Source organism: Anolis sagrei, chromosome 9, assembly GCF_037176765.1.
Source record: "Anolis sagrei isolate rAnoSag1 chromosome 9, rAnoSag1.mat, whole genome shotgun sequence".
Taxonomy (NCBI): Eukaryota; Metazoa; Chordata; class Lepidosauria; order Squamata; family Dactyloidae; genus Anolis; species Anolis sagrei.
In genome coordinates, this window is record NC_090029.1 from 252,526 (window position 1) to 277,771 (window position 25,246).

The window sequence follows — 25,246 nt, forward strand, 5'->3', positions numbered from 1 at the left end:
CAACCTGGAAGGCGCTGAACGGACTGCGCTCTGGCACCATGAGATGCAGAGCCAACCTCAAGAAATGGGGCCACAAAGTGGAGTCCACGACATGCGAGTGCGGAGAAGAGCAAACCACTGACCGCCTACTACAATGTGGTCTGGGCCCTGCCACATGCATAATGGAGGACCTTCTCACAGCGACACCAAAGGCACTCCAAGTGGGCAGCTTCTGATCAAAGGACATTTAGTCTAATGCCAAGTTTTTAAAAATTGTGTTTTTCAAATGCATTGCTACTGTACCCTCGGTTCATTTCTGATATTTATTTATCGTGTCAGGAGCAAACCAAACAGTTGTATTGCATTTTTTAACAAACATACAAAACACAAAGTTTGCAAGCTTGGTAGTTGATTAAATGTCCTTTGAGCAGAAGCTGGCCACTTGGAGTGTTGCTGCAAGAAGGTCCTCCATTGAGCATGGGATGACGAGCACATCCCAGGCCCCTGCTTTCAAGTTTATCCGACCTGCAGCAGGGAGTTCCGCAGTTCTAGGATGCCAGGCTGGGCTAAGACTGATGAAATGTGCCCCAGCAGCAGCCTCAACCAGGGAGGCTGCTGCCGTGTGCTCTCTCCTTTCACTCCTTTTACCAGCCCAAACTATGTAACCAATCCCCCAATAAAGACTAATCAAATTGTAACTTTAACCTCTCCAGACTGATACTTTGTGTCCCTTTCTTGCCTGAAACTGTAAAAATGCATGAAAGTAACTTTTTCTGGGCCGCGGGAGACTGCAGATCTGTCTGGGATGCCTTCCGGGGAAGCCGAATCTGCGCTCCTCCAAACCGCGGATACAGAAACCCCTCGGGGCCCCATATCCGCAAGATGGCGGATCAGCTCCATTTTGATGCCATATTTTTCCTAGCTGATTTCTAACCCTATCTGTATTCAGGGCTCCTGCGCTCAGGAAATAACAGTTGGTTTTAAGTATTATTTTAAATAAAGGAACTCCTGCTTGCTGCTGTGCTGCCGCTGCCGCTGCCTTCCCTTCGTCAGTATTGGTTGGTCAGCTGAAAAATGGGAGCAGGCAACAGTGACTGGCGGTTTCCACGTGGGTCAGTGAATCTGCTCTGTGTTTTAGTCCAAACTTTTGCTGACTTTTACTTTGAGTCTGATCTAAATGAACCGGCAGCATTGTTTTCCCATTGTCTGCTCCGCTCTCAACTTGTTTCTTCTTTGTGTCCGTTCTGGCTCCGGCTCAAAGGGAGCCTTTCTTTTCTTCTTCCTCTTCCTCTTCCTTTGTTCCTCTTTGGTTTTTGTTCCAGCTTTGGCAGCACAGCTTGGCTCCTCGTCTGTTTGCAAACACGGATTCGTACGCACTCTCGAAACATCTTGGGGTTTTGAAGACACACAAATCAACACCAGCACACCACCAGCCTTTCTGGTCTGCCTCTAACTTCTCCGAGGCATGCGAGTACACGCCTCTTTCCAGCTCATCCCACGATGGCAACATCCATTATGCAAAGCAACGCAATCTCAACGCTTTGGGCGGACCGCATGCCGGGCTGAAGCGTTGCCTGGGCACAGAGCGGCCTGTCAATCAAAGTACCCCCATCACTTTGTGCCATTTTGCAGAGGCTTCCCAAACACAGCTGGGCAGCTTGATCTTGCCCTCGAGAAAGCGTCTGCGTTTGGGCTGGCGAAGGCTGATATGGCTGCCTCGCCAACATCTCTCTTCTCCCGCTGGTACCAATTTATCCTCCGAAAAGCAAGATCTGTGCTTGGAAAGAGGCCGGGATGCTCTTCAAACCAGGGCACAACTTGGTCCCTTTGCAAACCGGACTGTGATTGCGTTGTTGTAGGGTTTTTTTTTTGAGCTATATGGCCATGTTCTAGAGGCATTTTCTCCTGACGTTTCACCTGCATCTATGGCAAGCATCCTCAGAGGTAGTGAGGATGCTTGCCATAGATGCAGGTGAAACGTCAGGAGAAAATGCCTCTAGAACATGGCCATATAGCCCGAAAAAACCTACAACAACCCAGTAATTCCAGCCATGAAAGCCTTCGACAATACAACGGACTGTGATTACATCTACACCAGTGTTTCTCAGCCTTCCTAATGCCGCGACCCCTTAATCCAGTTCCTCATGTTGTGGTGACCCCCAACCATCACATTATTTTTGTTGCTACTTCATAACTGTCATTTTGCTACTGTTATGAATCGTAATGTGAATATCCAATATGCAGGATGTGTTTTATTTATTTTATTTTACTTTATTTATGACATTTATATGGCACCCCTCTTACCCCGAAGGGGACTCAGAGCGGCTTACATGGAACAATACAATATATTATATTATCACCATAGCACAATATTGATATTATATATTACATTGTACTATAGCATTTTACTGTCATATTATTAGTAATATTACATTTAATATAAAATATATAATTATAATGATTCTGGACATGAAAGCCTTCGACAACACACGGGTGCGCGAGCAGAGCCGTCGCTCAATCATTCTCCGCATTCGATCCGTTCCCCATGACCGGCTCCCTTTCCCAATCCCCCGGCACTCCACCCGCCTCCTCTCCTCTCCCCAATCCACGGGTGGGCCAAGGGGCGCAGCCACCGTGCCTGGCCCGCTTCGGGTCTGGAGGCGTGTCTGAAGACCCCCGCGTGCGGACCAAAAGTCGCGTCTCCTCCTGACTTTCTTTTGTTTTCTGTTTCCTTGGAGACTAGGACGCAAGGGAACAATGGCTTCAAACTACAAGAAAGGAGATTCCATCTGAACTTGAGGAAGAACTTCCTGACTGTGAGAGCCGTTCAGCAGTGGAACTCTCTGCCCCGGAGTGTGATGGACGCTCCTTCTTTGGAAGCTTTTAAACAGAGGCTGGATGGCCATCTGTCAGGGGTGCTTTGGATGCAATATTCCTGCTTCTTGGCAGAATGGGGTTGGACTGGATGATGGCCCAGGAGGTCTCTTCCAACACTTTGATTCTAGGATTCTAGGATTCTCTTCAGCCATTGGGACCAAGAGAGAGAGAGAGAGAGAGAGAGAGAGAGAGCCCCTCTGGCTGGAGGTATCTCCCACCTCCGCTCCCTCCTTTGTTTTTGCGCCTACCTTCAGGAAAGGTGGGCATCCCCACCTCTCTCTCTCTCTCTCTCTCTCTCTCTCTCTTGGTCCCAATGGCTGAGGAGAAAGTCAGGAGAAGAGGTGACTTTTGGTGCACACGCCGGGGTCTTCAGGCACGCCTCCGGACCCAAAGCGGGCCGGGCAAGGGAGCAAGTGCGGCAAGTGTAGTTACTGGGATGTATAGTTCACCAACAATCAAAGAGCATTCTGAACTCCACCAATGATGGAATTGAACCAAATATGGCACACAGAACTCCCACGACGAACAGAAAATATATATCAATGATTGGTTGGGGGGGGGGGGCGCCAAAATACTGTTTCAATTACCGTTGAAAATTACCTAGGGCCGCCTCTGGGTGGGAGGCATTGCTCAGCTGCAGGGAATGGGGCAGCTGAGTGTGATGAGGAAAGGGTGGGGAGCAATTCATTCTCTGAGGAGGAGTTATAGCATATAAGTTGGTTTCCTAGTTCCAACAGACCTCCCTACCTCTGAGGATGCTTGCCATAGGTGCAGGCTAAACGTCAGGAGAGAATGCCTCTAGACCATGGCCATATAGCTCAAAAAAACTACAACAACCCACTCTCTGAGATTTACTATCATTTCGTAGAGCTTGCAAAACTTATTTATTTAGGCTGGCATTTGAATCTGGTTGATTTAATTTTTTTAAAATGTAATGTATTGCATATGTATGTTGTAAACCGCTGCGAGCCTTCGGGGAGTGGCGGGATATAAATTCGATTAATAAATAAATAAATACATACATAAATAAATACCTGCAAGGAGGCAAATCCATGCAAGTCAATGGAGCTTCCAAGCTCCTCCACGTTTGTTTCCTGCCCTTGGAGGCCAGAAGAGACCGGCCGTGTCAATGAACTGGGGGAACGGGCGATGCTTTGAGCATGTTAAACTCCTGCGCGGAATAAATGAAGCAGCGCTGGGCCTTGATGCCCCGAGTTGTGTTTAATAGATGCATCCTGGGACTCAATTATAGCCCGGCAACGATGGAAGGGAGGCTTAATTGAAAGGGCATCGCTGAGTTGCTTTACTGTTTGAATTCTGAGCAACAGACACCTTCCCCAAAGAACCAAAGAGGCGCATGCCGTTTGCATGCTTTACTTACTTAGGCAAGCCCTCAAGCCCTCCAATTGCAGTGTCCTGGAGGTGGGTCCATAGGCGGCTGTGGAGCCCTCTTCTTGACCTGCATCTTCTCCCTTCTGCAGTGACGGCATCAGTTTCCATGTGGAAGGTGGTCCCGATCAGGGTTGGCTTGATGCATCTTCCTCTTGCCACGTTTCCCCCTTTTCCCCTTCATCTGTCTCTTCAAATTCTGCAGCACTGCTGGTCACAGCTGACCTCCAGCTGGAGCGCTCACGAGCTAGGGCTTCCCAGTTCTCGGTGCCTATGCCAGAGTCTTTAAGGTTGGCTTTGAGTCCATCTTTCAATCTCTTTTCCTGCCCACCAACATTCCGTTTTCTGTTCTTGAGTTCTGTTCTTGAGTTCGGAGTAGAGCAACTGCTTTGGGAGACGGTGGTCGGGCATTCGGACAACGTTGCCTTCAGTCCAGCGGAGTTGATGGCATAGGAGCATCGCTTCAATGCTAGTAGTCTTTGCTTCTTCAAACTGACATTTGTCTGCTTTCTCCCCAAGAGATTTGCAGGATTTTCTGGAGGCAACACTGATGGAACTGTTCCTGGAGTTGAATGTGACATCTGTAGACAGTCCACGTTTTGCAGGCATAGCTTTATAGACAAGCCCCTTGGTCTCCCTATGGATGTCCCGGTCCTCAAACACTCTCTGATTCATTCGGAAAAATGCTGTACTTGCAGAGCTCAGGCAGTTTTGTATTTCAGTGTCAATGTTGACTTTGGTGGAGAGGTGTCTGCCAAGGGAGCGGAAATGATCTACATTTTCTAATGTTACACCATCAAGCTGTATCACTGGCATTGGAGAGGGGTTGGCTGGTGTCTGCTGGAAGAGCACTTTGGTTTTCTCGATGTTCAATGAGAGGCCGAGCTTCTCGTATGCTTCTGCGAAGGTGTTTAGAGTGGCTTGTAGGTCTTCTTCTGAATGTGCACAGACAACGTTGTCATTAGTATACTGGAGTTCTATAACGGATGTTGTTATAACCTTGGTTTTGGCTTTCAGTCTGCTGAGGTTAAATAGCTGGGGCTAACAAGGGGAGCTCACCTCGTCCGTGGATTCAAACTGCTGACTGCAACTTAGCAGTTTAACCTGCTGCACCCCTAAACCCTACACTTCCATAAATCAAAAATGGAAGGCACATGACTTCACAATGATCACAACAATATGGTTGGGATGATGGGTGCTGTTGGATCAGCGCTCCCATCATCTCCAACAGACGTTGACCTGCAACTCCTCTTAACCGAAGACTCTGTTGGCTTGACCTTTAAGAGAAGGGCTAAGAGAAAGGTACTCACATCACGACGTACGGATTGGGGGTGTTGCCCTTGCGGGTGGGGGGCAGGTTCTTGGCCCCGTGCAAAGTGACGCTGATGGATTCCTTGTCAGGGTTTGACAGGTGCCAATTGTTGGTTGGCGAAGTCGTGACAGGCTGTCCGGGCTCAGCTGGGTCTTCCTTGACCTGCAAAGTGGAAACAAGAACATTTTTATTTTATTTATTTATTTATTATGCAAACTTCTATGCGGCCACTCCCCTGGGGCTCGGAGCAGCGTACAAGAACAGGCTAAAATCAAACACAATTTAAAAACCATTTAAAAACAGCAATATCAAAGATCAAAGGCCCATCGAAACAGAGATGTCTGACATGCCCTGCGGAAAGCTGATAAGTCCCGCAAAGCACGGATTTCGGGTGGCAGAGTGTTCCAGAGCGATGGTGCCACTGCTGTGAAGGCTCTGCACCTGGTTGCTGTTAGACGCAAGGTCTTGACCCTGGGGACTTCCAGTAGATCTTGGTCCTCAGAACGGAGGGATCTCTGGGGTTGGGAGGGGGTGAGGCGGTCCCTCAGGTACATCGGCCCCAGACCATGCAAGGCCTTCAAGTTGAGTCCCATCCCTTTGAAAGTGATCCGGTGCTCAATGGGTAAAATTGGGGTGATGTGGCATCTCATCGGAATTCCCACAAGAAGCCAAACAGCTGCATTTTGTTCCAACTTGAGCTTCCAGATCACCAACAGAGGAAGGCCAATGTAGAGGGCGTTACAGTAGTCCAGTCTTGAGATGACCGTGACCTGGATGACCATAGCCAGGTTGTCCCTGGAGAGGGAGGGGGCCAGCCGTCTAGCCGGCCGCAGGGGAAAGAAAGAAGGCGGTTCTGCTCATGGCGGAGAGAGACCTGGGCCTCCATCATCCGCAGAGGGTCCAAGAGGACTCCCAGGCTCTTGACCAACGAGGACGGGCGTAGCGCCTCGCCATCCAGGATAGGCAGATGGACATCCCCACTGCCCGGTCGACCCAGCCATAGGATCTCCGTCTTTGCTGGATTCACCCTCAACCTGCTGGCACGCAGCCATCCAGTCACGGCCTCGAGGCACGGATGGAAGGAATCGGGTCCAGAGTCCGGTCGGCCTTCCATCTTCAGCACCAGCTGAGTGTCATCCGCGTACTGGTCACACTCCAGCCCAAAACCTCAGACCAGCTGAGCAAGTGGGCGCATAGAGATGTTAAACACCAGAGGGGAGAGAATGTGTCAGGATTATTGAGGTATGCATGTGTGTTTTTCAATGTGTTTCTATGTAATTCAAGATGGATTAAGATGTGTTTCAAGATGGATTCTGTTATGCTGCTCAATTGTGTATTAGAAATATTGTGAGAAGCAGAGAAAATGTAACCTTGACAGAAGTGAGATAACATGTTCTCTGGCTGTGGGAAGGAGGAGGAGGATCCGGTTACAGCCAGAGGTCTGATAAGCAGATGTTCCGAAACTGTTTATGCTGTGCTTTGTAGTTCCTGATTACAGCCCGCTAAGAATGGACGTGTGTAGATGTGCTTAGTAAACTTTGTGTTATTTGTAACTGTAAAACTGCAGAGTCCTGGTTTTTGTGTCTGTTGATCTAGCAACCTCTTCCACTGCGCATATACCCCCAAATTCTCTGACAATGGCCCCCTGAGGGACCCCACAAGAGAGAGAGAGGGGACCTCTCGGAGACCAGGCCTCCTCTCTCCACTCGCTCTCCACGGCTGAGAAGGAAGGAGGGGAGCCAGTTCCAAGCTCTCCCCCTGACTCACTCCAACAGCAGCAAGGCGGTGGGTCAGGAGATGGTGGTCAACTGTGTCCAATGCTGCTGTGAGATCCAATAACACAAGCAACGCCGACCTGCCCTGGTCAAGTTGGCATCGAAGGTGATCCGTGATGGAGACCAGCACAGTCTCTGTCCCGTGCCCCGAACAGAAGCCAGACTGGAAGGGATCTACTCTGGCTCTGTCGTCTAGGATTTCTGGGAGTTGAAGGCCAAAACGTCTGGGGACCCACAGGTTGAGAAACACTGTTTATTTATTAATTATTTATTTCAGAGTTTTATACACCGACCTTCTCACCGCTTTTGAGGGACTCAGACAGGTTTCCAACCATAAAAACACATACAATCGGTAGAAACATCATCATTCATATTACAATAACACATTACAACAACAAATATATCCAAAACTACGGTGGTCAGTCGTCATACTAAAAAACAATTATACATCATCTTCCATCCATGTCTTAGGGTGTTGTCTCACTCATCAAATGCCTGTCTCTGTAACCACATCTTCACCTGTTTCCTAAAAGTCAGGATAGAAGGGGCGGTTCTGATCTCCGGTGGGAGAGAGTTCCAGAGTGGTCAGTCGTCCTATTAAGATGGAGCTACCTCAACTTCCATCCAGAGTCCTATGGTGTTGTCTCATTCCTCGAAGGCCTGACTCCACAGCCACGTCTTCACCTGTTTCCTAAATGTTAGGATGGATGGGGCAGTTCTGGCCTCCAGAGGGAGAGAGTTCCAGAGTCGCGGGGCCACCACCGAGAAGGCCCCGTCCCTCGTCCCCACCAGATGCGCTTGCGAGGCCGGTGGGACCGAGAGCAGGGCACCTCCAGACGATCTTAATAATCTTGATGGTTCAGAGGGGAGAATACGTTCGGAGAGGTAAACAGGGCTGGAGTCATTTAGGGCTTTATAGGTCAACACCAGCACTTTGAATTGTGCTCGGAAGCTAATTGGCAGCCAGTGGAGTTCGAGTAACAGCGGAGTGGTGTGCTCCCTGTACCCAGCACCACTTAGTAGTCTGGCTGCCGAGCGTTGTACTAGCTGCAGCTTCCGGGCAGTCTTCAAGGGCAGCCCCACGTACAGAGCGTTGCAGTAATCTAAACGGGATGTCACCAAAGCATGGACCACTGTTCTAGAAGCATTCCCTGACGTCAGGAGAGATGGCTTCTGGAGCATGGCCATACAGCCTGGAAAACTCACAGCCACCCTTGTGTTTATTCCTTAGGTTTGGGAACACACACCCCACATCGCCTTCTCCTCTCCTCCATTCTCCGACACATATGGGATGCCTTCCGCTCCAAACCCTTTTATCCCTTTATGTGCCGTGTTTTGCTGGGTGACGGCACAGGTTACAAAAAGCAAAACCTCGCCAATGTGCTCCGAAGAGACTGCCAACCCTTTGAATTAGAGGCGAGACCCCCTTGCAAAGCTCTTGGGGACCAGGCCGGGTCGATGGAGCCAGATGAGGCGCTAATGAAAAGATGATTGAAAGGGTCTCCGTCCCTTCCTTCATTTGCAAGTCAAGGAGGGAAAAAGAGAGAGAGAGAGAGAGAGAGATTTTAACTCTTGCCTTGGCTTTGGAAGGAGACCCTCAGGTGGGAAAGCAGATTGGATCTACCACCAGTCAGAGTCCATAGATCAGTGGTCCTCAACCTTCCTAATTCCGTGACCCCTTCATACCGTTCCTCATGGGGTGGTGACCCCCAACCATCACATTACTTTCATTCGCTTCTTCATAACTGTAATTTTGCTACTATTATGGATCGTCAAGCAAATATCTCATATGCAGGTCTATTTTAATTCACTGGACCAAATTTGGCACAAATACACGATATGCCCAAATTTGAATACTGGTAGGGTTGCGGGGGAATTGATTTTGTCATTTGGGAGTTGTAACTGCAGGAATTTCTAGTTCACCTACAATCAAAGAGCATTCTGAACTCCACCAACGATGGAATGGAACCAAACTTGGCACACAGAACTCCCATGACCAAAAGAAAATACTGGAAGGTTTAGGTGGACATTGATCTTGAGTTTTGGAGTTGTAGTTCACCTACATCCAGCGAGCACTGTGTATCCAAACACCAATGGATCTGGACCAAACTTGGCACGAATGCTCAATATGGCCAAATGCGAACACTGGTAGAGTTTGAGGAAAATAGACATTTGGGACCTTGAGTTTGGGAGTTGTAGTTCACCTACATCCAGAGATCACTGTGAACTCAAACAATGATAAATCTGGACCAATTGTGGCATGAGAGCTCAATATGCCCAAATGTGAACACTGGTAGAGTTTAGAGAAAATAGACCTTGACATTTGGGAGTTGTAGTTGCTGGGATTTATAGTTTACCTACAATCAAAAAGCACTCTGAACCCCACCGACAGAATTGGGCGAAATGTCCCACACAGAACCCCCATGACCAACAGAAAATATTACTTTCTGATGGTCTTTGGTGACCCCTCTGACACCCCACACGGCCCCCCCCAGGGGTCCCGACCCCCAGGTTGAGAAATGCTGCCATAAATGGTCATTCGCTGAGTCCCTGCACCCAAACCCAGGGTGCATCTACACTGTGGAATTAAAGTAGCTTGAGTCTACCTTAACTGCCTTTCCTCAGTGCTATGGAATTCTGGGAGTTGTAGTTTTACAAAGTCTTGAGTCTTCACTGCCCAAGGATCTTGGTGCCCCTCAACAAACTAGAGCTCCCTGACCCATGGCGGCTAAAGGGGAGCCAAACTGCATCCATTCTAGATGCGACCCAGATCCCAATATGAATCCACATTAGGTTTTACCCCAAGGTTTCAGTGAACTATCCAAGGTACGATACATATTGGAGAGGGGTACGTTTCAGCACCTTGGATAGTTCTTTCAGGAGGAAACTTGGAGTCGCAGTAGTTGGAAGGCTAAAACCAGTGTTTCTCAACCTGGGGGTCGGGACCCCTGAAGGGGTTGCGAAGGGGTGTCAGAGGGGTCGCCAAAGAACATCAGAAATTATCTAATGGTCATGGGGATTCCATGTAGGAAGTCTGAGCCAATTTTATCGTTGGTGGAGTTTAGAATGTTCTTTGATTGTAGTGAACTACAAATCCCAGCAACAACTCCCAAAAGTCAAGGTCTGTTTTCCCCAAGCTCCACCAGTGTTCACATTTGCGCATATTGAGTATTTGTGCCAAGTTTGGTCCAGATCCACCATTGCGTGAGTCCACAGTGCTCTCTGGATATAGGTGAACTAGTAAAGGTTAGGTAGAGGTTGTCCCCTGACATTTAGTCCAGTTGTGTCTCACTCTGGGGTGTGGTGCTCATCTCCATTTCTAAGCCGAAGAGCCAGCGTTGTCCATAGACACCTCCAAGGTCATGTGGCCAGCATGACCGCATGGAGCGCCATTACCTTCCTGCCGGATTGGTACCTATTGATCTACTCATGTTTGCATTTGCATGTTTTCGAACTGCTAGGTTGGCAGAAATAGGTGAACTACAACTCCCAAACTCAAGGTCAATACCCACCAAACCCTTCCAGAGTTTTCAGTTGGTCGTGGGAATTCTGTGTGGTAAATTAGGTTCAAATCCATCGCTGGTGGAGTTCATTTGATTATAGGTGAACTATAAATCCTAGCAACTACAACTCCCAAATGACAAAATCACCCCCTTGCCCAGCCTTAAAATGTGGACGTATTGGGTATTTGTGCCAAATTTGGTCCACTGAATGTAAATACATCCTGCATATCGGATACTGACATTACAATTCATAACAGTAGCAAAATTACAGTGGTGAAGTAGCATCAAAAACAATGTGATGGTTGGCAGTCACCATAACATGAGGGACTGTACTAAGGGGTTGCAGCATTAGGAAGGTTGAGAAACCCTGGTAGAGAAGCATATTTCTCATATGGCCAACCATCTCCAAGAACACCTTCTCAGAGGTTTGTTTGTTTGTTTGTTTGTTTGTTTGTTTACTATATTTGTATACCACTCTTCTCAGCCCTCGGGTGACTCAGAGTGGTTAACAATAGCAAAATTCAATTATTATTATTATTATTATTATTATTATTATTATTATTATCATTATTTGTACCCCGCTAACATCTCCCGAAGGACTCGGTGAGGCTTACAAACATCATAAAACATTTAAAACAATTAAAACAGTAGCATCATAAACAGTCAATATAAATCAAGGTTCTCCTTAGAGGCAGCAAAAGTCAGAAAGGACACAGAAACACTGGGTTGGTTGTAAATTTTTTGTATTGCGGATGCAGGCAAAACGTCAGGAGAGAATGCTTCTGGAACATGGCCATACAGCCCAAAAAACTTACAACAACAAAGTGATTCCGGTCATGAATGCCTTCGGCAATACATTAGAATCATAGAATCATAGAATCAAAGAGTTGGAAGAGACCTCCTGGGCCATCATCCAGTCCAACCCCATTCTGCCAAGAAGCAGGAATATTGCATTCAAATCACCCCCGACAGATGGCCATCCAGCTTCCGTTTAAAAGCTTCCAAAGAAGGAGCCTCCACCACACTCTCTCCGGGGCAGAGAGTTCCACTGCTGAACGGCTCTCACAGTTAGGAAGTTCTTCCTCATGTTTAGGTGGAGTACGCATGCCCAGTGTGGAACACATCTCACCACACTAAAACAGTGGATGTGGCTCTTCATGAGACATGCCACATTCTCATGGGGTGTCTGTGCCCTACACCATGGGAGAAACTACACCACCTGACATCCGCTGGGAAGGAGCAGCCAATAGTGAAAGGACCAAGGCAGAGGCATCTCCACTCATCCCCTGTTTGGGTATCAGCCAGCACGTCAACGACTTAAATCAAGAAATAGTTTTCTAAGATCTACAGAGAGACACTCGCTGGAACACCTCAGCAAGCGAGTGTCCAAAAGTGGCAGGCTCAAACCCAGACCCTCAACCAATGGCTGATACCAAATGAGAGACTCCCCCCCCCTGGGCACACAGAAGATGGGGCGACTTGGAAGGTGCTGAACAGACTGCGCTCTGGCACCACCAGATGCAGAGCCAACCTTCAGAAATGCAGCTACAAAGTAGAATCCTCGACATGCGAGTGTGGAGAAGAGCAAACCACTGACCACCTGTTGCAATGCACCCTGAGGCCTGCCACATGATGCACAATGGAGGACCTTCTTGCAGCAACACCAGAGGCACTCCAAGGGGACGGAGACTGGGCAAAGGGCATTTAATCCACTACCAAGTTTGCAAAATCTGTGGGTTTTTTAAAAATCTGTTTGTTTGTTCTGTTCTGTTAGAAATGTAATACAATGGTATGGTTGGTGATGACATGATAAATAAATAACATATAATAAAAATGAAAATACGTATGAGTGTGTGTGGCTGGGGTGCCTACTTACACAGACAAACTCCTGTCACCACAAACAGCTCTAGCTCCCACAGCTCAGGAGCCACCCATGGCCCTCCCTCCAATGACACGCCAGGTGATAGAGGGCACCGAGAACATGCCCAAGTCCCCTGTCAATGTTCTCCACAAACACCACACTGCCCACCACTCAAGTTAAGGCTCTCATAGGGGGACAATTTCATCCTAGCTTTTCTGTATTTCCTCCACCACAGGCACCTCAGTGTTCCTTACTCTCTCCATTGATGCGGAATTTGCATGACCCCGCCCACTGCTTCTCCCATAACCCACGAGAGTCAAGACGGAGATCCACCCAGAGGAAAAGTGTCCCTGCCATACATCAAGGGAACCACTGACCACAGAGGGAAGCTGATGAGGAACCACAACATACAAACTATCTCCAGACCCACCAAGAAAGTCCAACAAATGCTCCGTTCAGCAAAGGACAAGAGGGATCCTCTCACCTCTGCAGGAGTCTACCATTGTATCCCATGCAGCTGTGGACAAGAAGTCTACAGAGGGACCACCAAACACAGCCACATTGCCCAGACACGCATCAAGGAACACGAAAGGCACTGCAGACTCCTTCAACCAGAGAAGTCAGCCATAGCAGAGCACCTGATGAACCAACCTGGACACAGCATAGTATTTAAGGAGACAGAAATGCTGGACCACTCTCACAACCACCATGTCAGACTACACAGAGAAGCCATTGAAATACACAAGAAGCATGTGGACAATTTCAACAGAAAGGAGGAATGTGTTGTCGAAGGCTTTCATGGCTGGAATCACTAGGTTCTTGTGGGTTTTTTCGGGCTATAGAGCCATGTTCTAGAGGCATTCTCTCCTGACGTTTCGCCTGCATCTATGGCAAGCATCCTCAGAGGTAGTGAGGTCTGTTGGAATTAGGACAATGGGTTTATATATCTGTGGAATGGCTGTGGCGCAGCTGGCTGAGTGTCAGCTGCATTAAGATCACTCTGACCAGAAGGTCATGAGTTCGAAGCCAGCCCAGGTTGGAGTGGGTTTCCAACCAATTGTGTGTATCCTGTTGTCGACCTTTGCAACCCGAAAGACAGTTGCATCTGTCAAGTAGGAAAATTAGGCACCACCTTAAAAAGTGTGGGGAGGCCAAATTAACTGATTTATGAGGCCATAAAGAAGACTCCAGCAAAGCATTCCAGCGGGGAAGCATGCGGGGAATGCGGAAGTGCTTCATCAGCGTCGCAGATGGACGAGGAAAGCGACAGCTCCCCTGGCGGCCAAAAAAAGTTAAATAGCCTCTGTGTATGTCTGTATATGTTGCATGTCAAAATTGGCACGGAATGTTTGCCATATATGTGTACACTGTAATCCACCCTGAGTTTCCTGCGGGGTGAGAAGAAGGGCGGAAGAGAAAAGCGGTAAATAATAAATAAATATTATTATCAATAATAATATATTATTATATATTATTTATTATGGGGTGTGGTGCTTGTCTCCATTTCCAAGCCGAAGAGCCGGCATTGTCCATAGACACCTCCAAGGTCATTTGGCTGGCATGACTGCATGGAGCGCTGTTACCTTCCTGTCAGAGCGGTATCTATTGATCTACTCACATGTACATGTTTTTGATCTGCTAGGTTGGCAGAAACTGGGGCTGACAGCGGAAGCTCATGCCGCTCCCCGGATTTGAACCTGCGACCTTTTTGGTTAACAAGCTCAGCAGCTCAGTGGTTTAACCCACTGCACCACTGGGGGCTCCACAGATATATAAACCCCAATTTTCCAAGTTTACAACAGACCTCACAATCTCTGAGGATGCCTTCCATAGATGTGGGCGAAAAGTCAGGAGAGAATGCTTCTGGACATGGCCAGGCAGCTCGGAAAACTCACAGCAACCCAGTGGTTCTGGCCATGAAAGCCTTTGACAATACGATCTTATGTTTGCTTTGACTCTACTTTGGACCTACCTTCTTGGTTCCCCAGGCAAACAGACTGAATGGGTTTCGAATACGGTGCCGAGCGCTCTCTGACTTTTTCTGCCGCCACAGGATCCCGAAGACAAAACAAATGGAAAAAGCAATCCTCAGTTCTCTAGACTTGATAGAGTTCCTGGGGTGCATCTACACGAGGCATGGGCAAACTTGGGCCCTCCCTCCGGGGGTTTTGGACTCCAACTCCCACCATTCCGAAGAGCCTCAGACCCTTTGCTTTTCCCCCTCAGCCGCTTAAGCCACAGCGGGGAGCTGTCACTCCAACTTCCGTAGACATCCTCCCAATGTCCTTATGGGCACCTTTATTGCCTCCTTGCTTAAAGCGGTACCTATTTATCTACTCACATTTCTGCTTTCCATCTGCTAGGTGAGCAGAAGCTGGAGCTGATGGTCAACTCCTCACTCCGACCCGGAGTTGGACTGTCAACCTTTTGATTTTCTGCAACGAAGCGGTTTAACCCGCTGTGCTAAGCCCAGTCCCTTTTGCTAAGCACTTATAAGCATGGGAAATGCAATTTTAGTCCTGGGGGACTGAGTAGTCTCAGTTGCTGAGTATCTCAAGCTTCTCAATATAGACACCTGCAGTTCACTCAGATATAGAGAAAAGCACGTCGCGGTTTTATGTTTTATATCGTCTGGGGGGACGGCACAATTTTACTCTATTATTATTATTATTATTATTATTACTATTATTATTATTTTACTCTATTTATTATTATTGGAAGGCTACGTAAGCATATTATTTACATTGAAGAAGGTTAGAGTAATGGTTGAATCAGAGTTGGACAGTCTTATGTTGAATTACAGTTTTATGTAAATATTTAAAAACATTTAACCAACTGATGCCTCAATTAATGTAATTTAATTGGTATCTATTTTTATTTTGAAATTGACCCATAAATGCTGCATTTCCCACCCTTGGCTTATACTCGAGTACTCAAAATTATGTCCCTCGGCTTATATTCGGCTCGGCTTATACTCGAGTATATACGGCAGTGTTTCTCAACCTGGGGGTCGGGACCCCTCGGGGGGTCAGTCATGAGGTGGCGGCGGTGGGGTCACCAAAGACAATCAGAAAACAGTATTCTCTGTTGGTCAAGGAGGTCTCTGTGTGGGAATTGAGGTGCAATTCTATCATTCGTGGGGTTCAGAATGCTCTTTAATTGTAGATGAACTATAACTCCCCACAACGACAACTCCCAAATGTCAAGGTCTGTTTTCCCCAAACTCCACTAGTATTTACATTTGGGCATATTGAGTATCTGTGCCAAGTTTGGTCCAGATCCATCATTGTTTGAGTCTACAGTGCTCTTTGAGTGTAGGTGAACTACAACTCCCAAACTCAAGGTCAGTGCCCATCAAACCCTTCCCGTATTTTCTGTTGGTCATGGGAGTGCTGAGTGCAAAGTTTGGTTCAATTCCATCATTGGCGGAGATTCAGAATGCTCTTTGATTGTAGGTGAACTATAAATCCCAGCAACTACAACTCCCAAATGACAAAATCACCCCCTCAATCCCACCAGTATTCAGATTTGAGCTTATTGGGTATTTGTGCCCAATTTGGTACATGGAATGAACATACATCCTGCTTATCATAAATTTACATGACGATTCATAACAGGAGCAAAACTAGAGTTGTGAAGTAGCAACGAAAATAATGTGATGGTTGGGGGTCACCACAACATGAGGAACTCTACTAAGGGGTCGCGGCATGAAGAAGGTTGAGAAACACTAATAATACGGTAATTTAGATTTGAATCCTCGGGAACATTATGGATTATGCAATATACTTCGCCCATGTAGACAATCCCCCTGGTCCGTAATAATCTGGGGCCTTGAAGGAACTCACCTCGGGCGTCAGGGGCTCCTCGTCCGTTTCATTGGCCATGTCTTTGGACAATTCCTACAAACTATTTGTGGGCGATTCCCTCCAGAAACCCTCCTTCTGCTGGTTTGGAACAACGTCCAGTTCCAGCTCTGGAAACGAGCATTGCTTTCTGGACTTTGAAAGGGAAGAGCGCGTCCTCCATCACAGAGGAGCAGGGAGGATTCACCTGGGAACGAGGCTTTCTCGCTGACTTTTGGGGTTGCAGGTGAGTTTCTGGGTTGTAACTCCATCACAGACCGATGGTTGTGACATCAACTGCACCAAGGTTCTGAGCCTGGCATTATTATTACCTCACTTTTTAGGGGGGAAAGGATTGCATCAGGAGCCTTACTGGTCAGGTTTATATGGATCAGATCTCTACAGAGTCGTAGGAAGTAGGCTTGGGCACGGATTCGGAATGGTCTGCTCCCTTCAGACAATCGGGCTTGGTCAGATCGCCATAACTGCAAGAACCCAGGCATCACATTTTTCCATCTGTAACAGGACCACGTGACAGCCGATCACGGCTCCTCGTCCCCTATTTGGCATCATGGGACAAAGGACTCTTGTCTGCTGGAGCTAGGTGGGAATGTTTCAACTGACCACCTTGATTAGCATATAATGACCTGACAGTGCCTGGAGCAATCTTTTGTTGAGAGGTGATTAGATGTCCTCGTTTGTTCCTCTCTGTTGTTGTGCTGTTCTAATTTTAGAGTTTTTTAATACTGGTAGCCAGATTTTGTTCATTTTCATGCTTTCCTCCTTTCTGTTGAAATTGTCCACATGCTTCTTGTGGATTTCAATGGCTTCTCTGTGTAGCCTGACATGGTGGTTGTGAGAGTGGTCCAGCATTTCTGTGTTCTCAAATAAAGAACATCTAATCACCTCTCAACCAAAGTTTGCTCCAGGCATGGTCAGGCCATTATATGCTAATCAAGGTGGTCAGTTGAGACATTCACACCTAGCTCCAGCAGACAAGAGTCCTTTGCCCCACCCTGGCCATTCCACAAATATATATACCCATTTTCCTAGTTCCAACAGACCTCACTACCTCTGAGGATGCTTGCCATAGATGCAGGCGAAACGTCAGGAGAGAATGCCTCTAGAACATGGCCATATAGCCCGGAAAAACCTACAACAACCCAGTGATTCCGGCCATGAAAGCCTTCGACAATACACAGAAATGTGCCTTTCACCTTAAGAACAGACAAGCATCCCGAGCTCTGAGGATCACCTGGGAAGGAATCCCACGGGAGCATTGCAGCGCACACAAATACCTGGGAGGAGTCACTCTGGACCGTGCTCTGATCTACAGGAAGCCCTGCCTGAACATCAAGCAAAAAGTGGGCGCTAGAAACAACATCATATGAAAGCTGACTGGCACAACCTGGGGATCACAACCAGACACAGTGAAGACATCTGCCCTTGCGCTGTGCTACTCTGCTGCTGAGTATGCATGCCCAGTGTGGAACACATCTCACCACACTAAAACAGTGGATGTGGCTCTGAATGAGACATGGAGTGTCTGCGCCCTACACCACTGGAGAAATTACACTGCTTAGCCGGTATTGCACCACCTGACATCCGCAGGGAAGGAGCAGCCAATAGTGAAAGGACCAAGGCAGAGACATCTCCAGCTCATCCCTTGTTTGGGTATCAGCCAGCACGTCAACGACTTCAATCTAGAAATAGTTTTCTAAGATCTACAGAGACACTTGCTGGAACACCTCAGCAAGCGAGAGTCCAAAAGTGGCAGGCTCAAACCCAGAACCTCAATCAATGGCTGAAACCAAATGAGAAACACACAGAAGACGGGGTGACTTGGAAGGCGCTGAAGAGACTGCGCTCGGGCACCACGAGATGCAGAGCCAACCTTCAGAAATGGGGCCACAAAGTGGAATCCTCGGCATGCGAGTGCGGAGAAGAGCCAACTACTGACCATCTGCTGCAATGCACCCTGAGCCCTTCTTCCACATGATGCACAAGGGAGGACCTCCTTGCGGCAACACCAGAGGCACTCCAAGGGGACAGAGACTGCTCAAAGGACATCTAATCCACTACCAAGCTTGCAAACTCTGTGTTTTGTCTGTCTGTTTGTTTAAAAATGCAATACAACTGCATGCAGGGTGTAAACGGCGGTGTTTAATGCAGTTCCTGCGACGGTGCTTCCTCCCTCCTGTGATATACAATCCATTGTTGGAAGACAGGAGCTTTTTATCCTTCTCCAGAGACCTCGTAAAATAATCGTGGGCTTGGCCGTATGAAGATGAACTGAGCGCAGTGTAAGCTTTCCCTGATTCAATGGCTCCCCGGACGCCCCTAAAACAAGATGGAGACCCCCTTGCTCGGGCTAAAGAGAGGAAAATAAATGAGGAAGGAGCCCATCCGTGGCAGGAACGGGAAAGAAGGGGCTCTGAGACCTGCCCCTTCAAGGCTTCAAGGAGCCCCCAGTCTTAGTTTTGAGCATTTCCAAAGCCCCCAAGCACCCCCACCCCTGATTATATCATTTTCTTTTGTCTGCAAAAAAAAAAACCCTAAACAATCCAGGCTCTCCAATCTCATAAAAGTGTCCTCAATGCAATATTTCTGGACGCATCCATTGATGGAAAAGGAGGCTGGAATAAAGCTGGAAGGGGGGAAAGGTGGCTGTCCAGGTCCTTCAAATCAGTAATATTTGGAGATCAGTGGCCTCTAAGGATAAGAGACTTGGAAGAGACCACATGGGCCATCTAGTCCAACCCCTGCCATGCAGGAAAAGCACCATCAAAACATTTGGACAATTTCTGCTGGAGCCAGGTGTGAATGTATTGTCGAAGGCTTTCATGGCCGGAATCATTGGGTTGTTGTAGGTTTTTCCGGGCTATATGGCCATGTTCTAGAGGCATTCTCTCCTGACGTTTCGCCTGCATCTATGGCAAGCATCCTCAGAGGTAGTGAGGTCTGTTGGAAGTAGGAAAAAGGGTTTATATATCTGTGGAATGACCAGGGTGGGACAAAGGACTCTTGTCTGCTGGAGCTAGGGGTGAATGTTTCAGCTGACCACCTTGATTAGCATATAATGGCCTGACAGTGCCTGGAGCAAACTTTTGTTGAGAGGTGATTAGATGTCCTTTATTTGAGAACACAGAAATGCTGGACCACTCTCACAACCACCGTGTCAGGCTACACAGAGAAGCCACTGAAATCCACAAGAAGGATGTGGACAATTGCAACAGAAAGGAGAAAACCATGAAAATGAACACAATCCCAGTATTAAAAAACTCAAAAATTACAACAGCAAAACAACAGAGAGGAAACAATCAGGCACATCTAATCACCTCTCAACAAAAGATTGCCCCAGGCACTGCCAGGCAATCAGAATGCTAATCAAGGTGGTCAGTTGAAACATTCATATCTCGCTCCAGCAGACAAGAGTCCTTTGCCCCACCCTGGTCATTCCCCAGATATATAAACCCTTTTTCCTAGTTCCAACAGACCTCACTACCTCTGAGGATGCTTGCCATAGATGCAGGTGAAACGTCAGGAGAGAATGCCTCTAGAACATGGCCATATAGCCCAAAAATACCTACAACAACCCAGTGATTCCGGCCATGAAAGCCTTCGACAATACAATCCAAGTATCCTGAACAGATGGCCATCCAGCCTCTGATTAAAACTTCCCAAGGGAGGAGTTTCCACCACACTCCAAGGCAGAGAGTTCCACTGCTAAACAGCTCCTACAGTCAGGAAGCTCTTCTTAACCTTCAGGTGGAATCTCCTTCCCTGTAATTTGAAGCCATGGCTCCACTGAGTCCTAGTTTCTTGGGCAGCAGAAAGCAAGCCTTCTCCCTCTTCCTTGAGGCACCCTTTCACATAAGTAGACTTTACTTACTTAGGCGATCCCTCATAGTCCAAGTAGGGTGGTCCTCCAGGGTCAGTGTTTTGGTGGTGGGTCCGTAAGTGACTGTGGAGCCCTGTTCTTGACCCGCATCTTCTCCCGCAGTGAGGGCATCCGTTTCCAGACACGCCTTCCTCTTGGCACATTTCCCTCTTTCACCCTCCACTTGTGCCTCCTCGAACTCTGCAGCACTGCTGGTCACAGCTGACCTCCAGCTGGAGTGCTCAAGGGTCAGGGCTTCCCAGTTCTCAGTGTCAATGCCAGTGTTTTTAAGGTTGGCTTTGAGCCCATCTTTCAATCTCTTTTCCTGTCCACCAACATTACGTTTTCCCTTCTTGAGTTCGGTGTAGAGCAACTGCTTTGGGAGACGGTGGTCAGGCATTCGGACAGTGTGGCCGGTCCAGCGGAGTTGATGGCAGAGGAGCATCGCTTCAATGCTGGTGGTCTTTGCTTCTTCCAGCACGCTGACGTTTCCCCGCTTGTCTTCCCAAGAGATTCACAGGATTTTCCAGAGGCAGCGCTGAGGGAATCGTTCCAGGAGTTGCATGTGACGTCTGTAGACAGTCCACGTTTTGCAGGCGTAGAGCAGGGTTGGGAGGGGAATGGCTTTATAAACAAGCACCTTGGTCTCCCTACGGATGTCCCGGTCCTGAAACACTCTCTGCTTCATTCGGAAAAATGCTGCACTCGCAGATCTCAGGTGGTATTGTATTTCGGTGTCGATGTTGACTTTTGTGGAGAGGTGCCTGCCAAGGGAGCAGAAATGGTCAACATTTTCTAATGTTACAACATTAAGTTGTATTTCTGGCATTGGAGAGGGATTGACCGGTGACTGTTGGAAAAGCACGTTGGTTTTCTCGATGTTCAATGACAAGCCGAGCTTCTTGTATACTTCTGCGAAGGTGTTTAGAGTGGCTTGTCGGTCTTCTTCAGAATGTGCACAGATGACATTATCATCGGCATACTGGAGTTCTATAACAGATGTTGTGACTTTGGTTTGGTCATGAGTTCTCTAGGTTTTCTGTCCAAATTGTCCAGTTCTGCCTGTGTCCAAAATTATATTATTATTATTATTATTATTATTATTATTATTATCAGAAACACAACAAGATGAATCCACAGCAGACACTCTGCCGGCTGTTGTAGTGGATATTATTATTATTATTATTATTATTATGATGATGGCTGGGATTGCTCAGTGCAGCCTGTTTTGATCCTGTTGTGATAAATTCAGCTAACAATTATCTCCACGTGTCTCTCCCGGTCACGGGACACAGGAGGAGCGGAGGAGTCTTTGCTCCAAACCAAAATGGTTTATTTTTACGTTGCAAGGAAGAAAACAACCGGCCAAAGTTCAAAGCCAGGCCAAAGTCCCAACAAGCACCCGGCAGGGATATAGACTTGTTTACAACCTCTTCTCCAAGGGACGGGGAACCTCTTTCAACTAAGTTCAATTCCTCCAAAGTTCTTGGAGGTCAGGGCAAAAAAAGGATAGGAAGTCTGGTGATGGGAGGGCGGGTGAATTAGGGGAATGGGGCAGAATCTCAAAGCCACCGGAGCATGCTTCTTCCACTTGGGAAACAGGAGAGTTGCGAAGTGTTGCATTGCCTTGCAGAAGGTGGACACCTTTGGAGTGTGTCTGGATGTCAGGAAGGCCTTCTTGGACAAGGTCCCCCATGACCTTCTGGCAAGGAAACTAGTCCAATGTGGGCGAGGCAAAACTACGGTGAGGTGGATCTGGAATTGGTTAAATGGACGAACCCTGAGGGTGATTCTCCCCAAGGCTTCCTCCTCTTCATCCTGGAAAGAAGGGACGAGTGGAGGGCCACAAGCAAGGTTCCCCCCTGGGCCCGGTCCTGGTCAGGATCTTTATTCATGACTTAGATGAAGGGCTAGAAGGCAGGATCATCACGTTTGCAGACGGGACCAAATTGGGAGGGAGAGCCAATACTCCAGAGGACAGGAGCAGGAGTCAAAGGGATCTCCACAGATTAGAGAGATGATGGGCCAAAACTAACACAATGAAGTTCAAGAGGGACAAATGCAAGAGACTCCACTTTGGCAGGAAAAAGGAAATGCAAAGAGACAGAATGGGGGACGATGAGGCCTGGCTCGAGAGCAGTACGTGTGGAAAAAATCTTGGAGTCCTCGTGGGGAGGAAGTTAAACATGAGCCAGGAATGTGATGCTGCAGATAAAAAAGCCAATGGGATGTTGGCCTGCGTCAAGAGGAGCCTAGTGTCTAGATCCAGGGAAGTCCTGCTCCCCATGCTCTATTCTGCCTTGGTTAGACCACTTTACCTGGAATATTGTGTCCAATTCTGGGCACCACAATTCAAGAGAGATATTGACTCTAGGCTGGAATGTGTCCAGAGGAGGGTGACTCAAAGGATCAAGGGTCTGGAGAACAAGCCCTATGAGGAGCGGCTTAAGGAGCTGGGCATGTTTAGCCTGAAGAAGAGAAGGCTGAGAGGAGATATATGATAGCCATATATAATAAATATGTGAGAGGAAGCCACAGGGAAGAGGACGGAGCAAGCTTCCTTTCTGCTTCCCTGGAGAGAGACTAGGACGCAATGGGGGAATGGCTTCAAACTCCAAGAGAGGAGATTCCATCTGAACATGAGGAAGAACTTCCTGACTGTGAGAGCCGTTCAGCAGTGGAACTCTCTGCCCCAGAGTGTGGTGGAGGCTCCTTCTTTGGAAGAAGAGATATGAAGCAGAGAGTGTTTGAGGACCAGGACATCCGTAGGGAGACCAAGAGGCTTGTTTATAAAGCTATTCCCCTCCCAACCCCTCCTGCTATACGCCTGCGAGACATGGACTGTCTACAGACGTCACATGCAACTCCTGGAACGATTCCATCAGCGCTGCCTCCGGAAAATCTTGCAAATCTCTCGGGAAGACAGGTGGGGAAATGTCAGCATGCTGGAAGAAGCAAAGACCACCAGCATTGAAGCGATGCTCCTCTTCCATCAACTCCACGTTGTCCGGATGCTTGACCACCGTCTCCCAAAGCCGTTGCTCTATTCCAAATTCAAGAATGGAAAACGGAATGTTGGTGGGCAGGAAAAGAGATTTAAAGATGGGCTCAAAGCCAACCTTGAAAACTCTGGCATAGACACTGAGAACTGGGGAGCCCTGGCCCTTGAGCGCTCCAGCTGGAGGTCAGCTGTGACCAGCAGTGCTGCAGAATTTGAAGAGGCATGAATGGAGGGCGAAAGAGAGAAATGTTCCAAGAGGAAGGTGCATCAAGCCAACCCCGACCGGGACTTCTTTCCGTCTGGAAACCGATGCCCTCACTGCGGGAGAAGATGCAGGTCAAGAGTAGGGCTCCACAATTACCTACGGACCCACCGCCAGGATACTACACTTGGAGGACTATCATCCTTGGAATATGAGGGATCACCTAAGTCAGTGGTTCTCAACCTTCCTAATGCCGTGACCCCTTAATCCAGTTCCTGATGTTGTGGTGACCCCCAACCATAACATTATATTCATTGCTACTTCATAACTGAAATGTTGCTCCTGTTATGAATCGTAATGTAAATATCTGATCTGCAGGATGTATTTTCATTCACTGGACCAAACTTGGTACGAATACCCAATATGCCCGCATTTAAATACTGGTGGGGTTGGGGAGAATTTATTTTGTCATTTGAGAGTTGTACTTGTTGGGATTTCTAGTTCACCTACAATCAAAGAGCATTCTGAACTCCACCAACTTGGTACACAGAATTCCCACGACCAACAGAAAATACTGGAAGGGTTTGGTGAGCACTGACCTTGAGTTTTGGAGTTGTAGTTCACCTACATCCTGAAAGCACTGTGGACTCAAACAATGATAGATCTGGACCAGAATTAGCACAAATAATATACCCCAATGTGGTGATTTGGGGAAAATAGACCTCAATATTTCAGAGTTGTAGTTGCTGGGATTTATAATTCACTTAAAATCAAAGAGCATTCTGAACTTCACCAATGATGGAGTGGAACAAACCTTGGCACACAGAACTCCCATGACTAACTCCTCGCGAGGAGAGCCCTCGGCTGGGCGCGGCATTGGGGGTGGGGCCTAAGGAGGTGGCCTCGCTACCCCTCTGAAATGGCCAAACGACCCCCCAGGGGGCCGCGACCCCCAGGTTGAGAACCGCTGACCTAAGTAAGTAAGTAAGAAAGAAGTCCAATGTCCTTGAGTGGGACGAACGTCCAGTGGGACTCCAAATCTAGCCTATCTCCTTTTGGTCCCACTCTTGTCCCATCTTATTTATTTATTTCCAGAGCTCTCCCAAATCCAAAGGTTGCTTCCTCCGGACTTGCTCTCGTCCCGCTTTGCTCTGGCCGGTTAATGATTGATGCCTCCTTTAATGAAAGACAATGAGAGGAGGGAAGGGATTGGCAGCTCGGAACGGGCTTCACAACCCATTAGGCAAAGGCCGGGGGTTAAACAGCACCATTACGGGTCTTAACAGCCGTAGAACACGATGTTTATTAGTCCGTGTGGTCCGTAGAAGAGGGGAGAGGTAAAGGCCTGAGCAACACGCCATCCCTGAGAACTTTTATTATGGCCGAGGGAGAGCGGGTAACTCCAACCACCACAAAAGGGCAGAGAAGGTCAACCATGGCTCTCATCTTGGCAGTCGTCTTCCAAGGAAAACAGCAAGCATGATGGGTTGTTGTAGGTTTTTTCGGACTGTATGGCCATGGTCTAGAGGCATTCTCTCCTGACGTTTCGCCTGCATCTATGGCAAGCATCCTCAGAGGGAGTGAGCTCTGTTGGAACTCGGAAAAAGGGTTTATATATCTGTGGA

The 25,246-nt window shown here is 47.9% G+C and overlaps 1 protein-coding gene across 1 annotated transcript in view; it reads right to left on the minus strand.

The window, feature by feature from the left end:
• Positions 1 to 25,246, minus strand: part of CCDC33 (coiled-coil domain containing 33) — a 183,742-nt gene that overhangs the window by 132,788 nt on the left and 25,708 nt on the right. Inside the window, exon 4 of the mRNA XM_067471185.1 lies at positions 5,556 to 5,719. Within this exon, the coding sequence (XP_067327286.1) occupies positions 5,556 to 5,719 (164 nt within the window). The remainder of the gene's footprint in view (positions 1 to 5,555; positions 5,720 to 25,246) is intronic.